The sequence below is a fragment of the Polyodon spathula genome, chromosome 3, assembly GCF_017654505.1.
Source record: "Polyodon spathula isolate WHYD16114869_AA chromosome 3, ASM1765450v1, whole genome shotgun sequence".
NCBI classification, from domain to species: Eukaryota; Metazoa; Chordata; class Actinopteri; order Acipenseriformes; family Polyodontidae; genus Polyodon; species Polyodon spathula.
The window spans coordinates 1,516,815-1,525,014 of NC_054536.1; the positions used below are offsets into that span (position 1 = coordinate 1,516,815).

General features: G+C 40.1%; 1 protein-coding gene across 2 annotated transcripts in view; it reads left to right on the plus strand.

Moving 5' to 3' along the window:
* LOC121309989 (sodium channel protein type 4 subunit alpha-like) overlaps positions 1–7,044 on the plus strand; it is a 162,751-nt gene extending 155,707 nt beyond the window's left edge. For both annotated transcript variants that reach the window (XM_041243181.1, XM_041243187.1), the window contains exons 22-27: positions 484–756; positions 2,028–2,081; positions 3,450–3,587; positions 3,761–3,865; positions 5,007–5,277; positions 5,422–7,044. In XM_041243181.1, coding sequence (XP_041099115.1) covers positions 484–756; positions 2,028–2,081; positions 3,450–3,587; positions 3,761–3,865; positions 5,007–5,277; positions 5,422–6,653 — 2,073 coding nt within the window. In that variant the 3' untranslated portion in view covers positions 6,654–7,044. The remainder of the gene's footprint in view (positions 1–483; positions 757–2,027; positions 2,082–3,449; positions 3,588–3,760; positions 3,866–5,006; positions 5,278–5,421) is intronic.
* Positions 7,045–8,200: the final 1,156 nt, after the last annotated feature.

The window sequence follows — 8,200 nt, forward strand, 5'->3', positions numbered from 1 at the left end:
AGGGCCTTTCTAATTTTCCAGATCACATCCCAATACAGGTCAAATCAGCTGCCAATAAGATCTTGAAGAAGCTAATGTAATGCCAAGCTGGAAGCTCTTCGTCTGGAGCGGGGCATTACCCAAAACAAACTCAGCCTACTGTATAGCCAGTCTGAAAAACCCATGTTCTGAGACACTGGGAGGAGAGTGTAGCCTAACCCTAACCCTAACCATAAGCCTTTTCTGATACAATTATGACAAATATCGTGCTAAAAGATCTATTCATTCCGTACATTGTAACTATGCATAATAACATTGTAATTACGTGTAAGTACACATGTATTTGCTAAGTAAGTACTGTGTAAATACGCAGTAATTAGAGACACTTCACGTATTTAACAGTTGTCAGCAGTGTACAATGCTGCTGTTGTGAAGATTAAGGGCAGCTGTGTTTTTGCCTGGCTTCTAAACTATTCCCTCTTGGTATATTCTCCTTCAATGCAGGTGGTGGTGAATGCACTTGTTGGTGCTATCCCTTCTATCATGAACGTGCTGCTGGTCTGTCTGATCTTCTGGTTGATTTTTAGCATAATGGGAGTGAACTTGTTTGCAGGCAAGTTTGGAAGGTGTGTAAATAGCACAGACCTACAAATCTTCAATGCTTCCGAGATAAATAACAAAACTGAATGCGACTCCTGCGGGAACGCCACCTACTGGACCAGAGTGAAAGTGAACTTCGACAATGTTGGCGCTGGGTACCTGGCCCTCCTGCAAGTTGTAAGTAGTATATATACACACACGCACGCGCACGCGCACGCGCACACATACACACACATATGAAGGGTGTTTGAGTGTTTCCTCCTAAAACATGACCAAATATCAGTAATATTTTAGTTACGCAAGTGACCCAGTTTATAGTATTTAAAGTGCTGCTGTGTGACAATCTTCTCAGTCTCTTGCTATTTCTAGGCATTGTGTATCCTAGCAACAGGTCACTCAGCTCTGTTCCATCATCCCTGTCTGACTCCACTCAATACAGCCAATCACTAGTCATTCACAAAAAGCCTACAATTAACAGCAACATAGGGAAAGGCTAACTACAGTGCTAACATGTGATAAACTCCTGCAGTTTTTGAAGGAAAAAATACCTCTTTCATTCACATTTCTTTTTTTAGATATTCCGGTAGAATTATTAATTTAAAAACTGGTATTTTAACCCTTCCATCTGACTATCGCGAGCAGCAACATTTATTAACGATGTGGTAAACACCCTCCCACAGACTGTATTGTTTCTAAGGGCGGGATATAAGCAATATAAGGTTTTACATGGAATTAACTATGCAATGTGGATGAGACCAGACCATGTTTCAAATTTCAACAGTTTATCATTTATTAGTTCCAAATACCCACATTACATTCTTCATTGAAGGTTATTGTTTAGGTACAATACGTGTCACTAGTATTAACAGAGCCAGACAATTGACCAGGTTACCTCAACCTCTGGAGAGAACCTCAGCCTGACACCCCAATGGTCCTGATGATCTGGAGATACTGGGGGCTTCTCTGTCTGTCTCCTCTGTGCCTGGCGTTTATACTCTAGCAGCTCAGAGCCCATGTGACTACAGGGTGTTTCTGTTGTCTTACTGAATATAATTCTCATCAATAGAAATGCAATATTTAGCTGGTACTTCACTCAGGATAGATTGACCACAGCATATTCTCCTTTACAGAGTTACTGCAGTTAACTGTTTACCATATTTTTCCTGTCTCATGCTTTCTAGCACATGCTTTATCATTCAGTGTTCTAGGCCAAATGCAAAGTGAAGTTTCCTTAGCAACTCTACTTATGCCAATGTCTCTTCCAGCAAACTGGAGCTGTGCAGACGGCTCAGGGGCGGCGCCTTTAACAACACGACTCCCTGCAATGTGTTAAGGCACTTCACAATGGCTTTATAGTGGAAACGCTTGACATTGAAGATGTAGTTTTTATGTGTTTTTGTGTGCTTGTAAATTCTGAAACGTCTATTTTTTGTGTTTCCTTTTTTAAGGCAACATTCAAAGGCTGGATGGAAATAATGTATGCAGCAGTGGATTCACGTGGTGTAAGTATTCCTGAAAGGAAGTGATGCACAAAACTTCATCAGAATTCCTGAAGTACACAGGAGTAGATCCCTGACACTCCATACCTAATACAGGGTGATACTCACAAAACTTCATCAGAATTCCAGAAGCACCCAGGAGCAGATCCCTGATATTCCATACCTAATACAGGGTGATACTCATGTGGATTAGCATTTCAAGTTTTGGGTTGTTGCACTTTACTTTTAAAAAGACAACTGCTCCCTTTTGTCTTTTAACACAAGGAATTGAGCGCTTGTTGTTCAAACAGTTTCTTCTGGAAAAAAAACAAAGCATTTGCGAGTGACTCGAGTATCACGAGGAGGAAACTGACAATTTGAATGACCTGATCTAACCTTGCAGTACATTTTAAACCCTGTTTCGTGCACCTCTTGGAAATAGTAAGAAAGTTAACATCATTTGCTTTTGTGTGACACATATGTCCCTTGTCTTGTTAAATGATTGCTTGTCATATTTCCTACATATCATTAAGGCTTTGAGTGGATACATTAATATAACCCTTTACTGAATTACTGAAACAATACCACAGAAAACCAGTACAGTATAGGGTATTGCTGCCATCTTTAAAAACTACAAGCTTATTTGCCTGTTGATGCAGCAGACAATTGCATGTCATGAAAATCTTTTTTTTATAATTTGCAAATGTTAAAGTGAAAGGAAATGAATAAAGTCTTACATCTCCTCTTGTGATGTCAAAGGATGCACATCAGGTTTATCAATCCAAATGAACCATTACACACAGTAAGAGCATTGGTTGCTTCTAACACAATACTTATACATGTTGTGTGCTTATATAACAGGCAGTGCTGTGTGATACACTGCTGTTACAGATTGTGTCTCCTGTCAGTGAGATGAGATTTGATGTGTGTGTTTGTGTAACAAGCAGTGCTGTGTGATACACTGCTGTTACAGATTGTGTTTCCTGTCAGTGAGATGAGATTTGATGTGTGTGTTTGTGTAACAAGCAGTGCTGTGTGATACACTGCTGTTAGATTGTCTCCTGTCAATGAGATGAGATGAGGTTAAAAGCTCTAACACCACGAATGCAGAGGAACCCGGCTCTTTGCATTGTGGTTAAAATGCTCGCTTGCTGTGTGCAGGTCGCTGGTTCTCGCCCAGCCTCTGGCCTATTACACTTGCATTCACTATATAGGCATCAAAACTGCAGTTTCAAAAGAAGCAAATGATAATGCAAACATGTGCTTTCATAATAGAACTTGGGATTCAGTAAAATAGATCAATTCATTAAACTTCCCTTCATAACGCATACCTAGTAGTTCTGGGATTAATATTAATGTTTTCACAAACATCACATTTTCTTCCTTCTACAGGTAGAAGACCAGCCAATTAAGGAAGTAAACCTGTACATGTACCTTTATTTCGTAGTCTTCATCATCTTTGGGTCTTTCTTCACCTTAAATCTCTTTATAGGTGTGATCATTGACAACTTTAACCAGCAAAAAAGAAAGATAAGTATACAGATGGAATTATTCTTTTTCTGACAAAGTTTTGCAGAAGCAGTTCTATTCATGGGATGTAGCACTATTTCTACAATATATCTTTCTGCATGTTTTTAATTGTATATGTTTAGTTATCAACATAACCACTAGGCCAAAATAACAGTCAGAATTTCTCTGTTTACTTAGGTGGACAGGATATTTTTATGACTGAAGAACAGAAAAAGTACTACAATGCAATGAAAAAGCTTGGATCCAAAAAACCCCAGAAGCCAATTCCAAGGCCAAGGGTAAGAACATAATGGTTTCAGTTTCCATGTGATCTAGGTTTCCCATAAACAAACAGATCTCATTTAAACACACTCAGCCCAAAAATACAGCTTTGTTCATCCAAACAACGCACAACACCCCCTGCACACAGGGCTACATGCTGTAGAAATACCCAAATCGTGGCTTCATGTTTAAAACGCCTAGTTTAAGGTGCATGAATATTACTATTTCAACATTATTGATTTTGCTGTTCAAATATGTGAATGCAATTTCAACACCATTGACACCCCCATATTTGAGTGAACACACTCACATACTTTCAGACAGTGTTTTTACTTCCATGGCACAGAACAAGTGAACATGCAACACACAAATTCCATATTGACGGGCTCCCAGAGTGGCTCACCTGGTTAAAGCACAGCCGTGTGGTATGCACAGCGGTCTTTGCTGGGGATTACAAAGGCAATGTTGCATTGACTATGGTGCTCCCATGGGTTAGGGAGGCAAAACCAACAAGGGCTGTTTCTCCCCATTACACTGCAGTTGACCATACCGGCCAGGCACCTGTTGTGCTCAATCGGACACCTGTAGGCTGGCCTTTGTCTTCCAGAGGCCGGTAACTCTCTGACATCCGCTCCCGAGTGGAAAGAGGCTTGGTCGTGGGATCAGAGGACGTCCACTGACCTTCAGTTCCCTGAGCTCTGTGGGGAATTTCTGCGTTGAGGGAAAATAATTGGACATTTTAAACAGGGGAGAAAATCGGTGGTAAAGTAATTGGGCACTCTAAATGAAAAGAAATAATTTGCCCCTTGGAATGAACCCCATATCCCATCTTAATATCATCAAATGATATTATGCTGAAAATACATTGAATTAAATGAGGCCTCAGACACATAGAATAATGAACCATATCATATATACTCTGTGTTACTGACTGATTGTAGAAGCACTCAGCTAATTGAACCCTACACACATTGACTGAGACAATGCTTTTAATTGTGTTCCTCAAATGTAACAGAAACAACTCTACATCATGTGAATGTGCTGACATGATGCCAGCCGATGCACAGAAGATGCTCACACAGATATACTGTACATGTTACAAACTTTGCACTGAAAATAAGGGTCACATTGCTTCATTTTGTTTCCTTTCCCATTCAGAACAAATTCCAAGGATTAGTTTTCGATATGGTGTCAAAGCAAGCCTTTGACATCTTCATCATGATTCTAATCTGCCTGAACATGGTCACCATGATGGTGGAAACAGATGAACAGCCTAAACACATGGAGAACATCCTTTACTACATCAACCTGGCCTTCGTTGTGATCTTCACTGGGGAGTGCTGCCTCAAGCTCATTGCTCTCCGCTGCTACTACTTTACCATCGGGTGGAACATCTTCGACTTCGTGGTGGTCATCCTCTCCATTGTGGGTAGGTAAACCTGCAATATGGTCATTCATAAGGGCACACAGATTCCTTCAGACTGAATGCCATCACAGAAACAGAAAAATAACAGGGGGGCAAGAGACTTCCATTCCTGTAATTAACTCCTGTCTGTTTTTTATTCTTTTACAGGGATTGTGCTTGCTGACCTGATAGAAATGTACTTTGTGTCGCCGACATTATTCAGAGTTATTCGACTTGCGCGCATTGGACGTGTCCTTCGACTAATTCGTGGAGCCAAGGGAATTAGAACTCTGCTTTTTGCCTTAATGATGTCTCTTCCTGCTCTGTTCAACATTGGTCTTCTCCTTTTCCTTGTCATGTTCATCTATGCCATTTTCGGCATGGCAAACTTTGCCTATGTGAAAAAGCACTATGGGATTGATGACATGTTCAATTTCGAAACATTTGGTAACAGCATGATCTGTCTTTTCCAAATCACCACTTCAGCAGGGTGGGATGGCCTCCTCAACCCTATCTTGAACACTGAACCGGAGTGCGACCCAAATTTTGAACACCCTGGAAGTACAGTGAGGGGGAACTGCGGGAACCCCTCTGTCGGTATCTTCTTCTTTGTCAGCTATATCATCATATCATTTCTCATCGTCGTCAACATGTACATAGCTATCATCTTGGAGAACTTCAGCGTAGCCACGGAGGAAAGCACGGAGCCTCTGGGCGAGGATGACTTTGATATGTTCTACGAGGTCTGGGAGAAGTTCGATCCTGAAGCCACGCAGTTCATTGAGTACTGCAAGCTGACCAACTTTGCGGATGCCCTGCAGGAGCCGCTGCGGATCGCCAAGCCCAACAGAATAAAGCTGATCTCCATGGACCTGCCCATGGTCAGTGGGGATAAAATCCACTGCCTGGACATTCTGTTTGCTTTCACCAAAAGGGTTCTTGGGGAGTCTGGAGAGATGGATGCTCTGAAGCAGCAGATGGAGGAGAAGTTCATGATGGCCAATCCTTCAAAGATCTCCTATGAGCCCATCACCACCACGCTCAGACGGAAGCAGGAGGAGGTGTCGGCTATCATAATTCAGAGGTCCTACAGGAGACACCTTCTCCGGCGCTCCATGAGGCAGGCTTCCTACCTGTATCGCCACAGATCTAGCGATGGCAACGTTACTGTGGAGAACGCTCCCGAGAAGGAAGGTCTCATAGCATCCATGATAAATGAAAACTATGGCCATCAGCTGGAAATGATGGAGACTATGTCCTCCACCTCCTCTCCGCCATCTTATGACAGTGTCACCAGAGTTGCTAATGACCCTATACAAGTGCTTGTGATTGATTCTAGAAACACTGGGTTCAATGAACCCTGCACACATATTGACAGAGACAGGGAGACATTTCTGTAACACTGGTTATGAACTGCTTTACCGAATGTAACATAACTAAAACGACACTGACTTAGTCTTGTTCTACACTGAGTTGCAAAACAAAACCACAGGGTTTATTATTATTATTATTATTATTATTATTATTATTATTATTTTTTTTTTTTTTTTTTTTTTTTTGTCAACCACCTTGGTTGGATAAATTAAGGGAATGTTTTATCACAGAAACTACCCTTTGACCCTGCTTATGTTAACTATGCTTCACATTTATATGCATGAAGGGCCTGTGCAGGGTCGCTACAAGTATATCACTGATGTAATAATCATCTATTGGGCTGAAAAAAACAAAACCAATACAAGCTATTTACAAACAATGCCTGACTGTATGCATTCATTGAAGGTCTTCCTTATAATGGGCTGAATCCTTAGAAAAATGTATGACCTTACATATATATATATATATTATTTATATATATATATATATATGTAGCAATATGTAATACTTACTGTACATGTTATTATTGGTCTTTCATAAAATTATTATTATATTTGATATTTTTCTACTTATAGAAAGGTTGTGTCTTTTTCCATTGGGTAGCGAACCTTGTACCTACGTAACCAATGCCACTCACTGCATTCTAGCAAAAAACTCAAAACAAAGACAGAAAGCAAGATTCCTCTGTAGGCAGTGCAGGCTTATTTATCTGTCTGTGTACAGCTCTGCCAAATGCTTTGCATCACCCTATAGAATCAACACATTGTGCTTCAGAAAGCTGATTTAAACCTGCAGAATAATGTTACATTAACATGTTGAATTACATACTGCTTTGTAGTTTTCCATAAATCTAACATGAAACATTTTTGAAAATTTAACATGAAATACTGTACTACAATTATGGCTTCCAGTAGACTTGCAGTATCATTTTATAGTTTCTTCGATTACATGATGTTAAATAAAAGATCTAAATTATGTTCTACTTTCTTAAGACTAAAACATCATTTAAGTATGTCATTTTTTTGTGCATTATGTCTCAATCCTAAAATTCAAAGTAATGCAAAACATTTGTCTCTAGCTGTAGGTACAGTATATGGTGGGTTGGGGTTATTGGGTAAGCTTTAGAGTCACATGTCTATGCATTGTGACGATCTGCAGGGAATTCACATGTGCTGGGTTTCAGCAACTGAATAGTTTTTTGAAGCTGTAAACATGACAATCAAGTTCTATTCTCTACTGCACATTTCTTTTGAATAGGTAACGGATCACGTGTTTATCTAATATGAAAAGGCATAAAGCCATGGATTTAGCATGGTGCATGCATGACGTATGTTTAGTGTGATGGGCAGCTTCCAGAGAGACTGCATGTTATTCCAGCATTCTAACACAATAAGCACCTTCTACAAGGCTCTCTGAGAAATTATGTGCATGAGGCTGAATGAGCAGAACAACAAGAATCCAAAGCAATGATATAAACAGGAAATGCTGTTTTAACTGTTTGCTGATTTAAGCTTCCAGAATAATTAGAGAAATGAGAAAAAAACATGTCCATTGTCAAGAGGATAATAACACA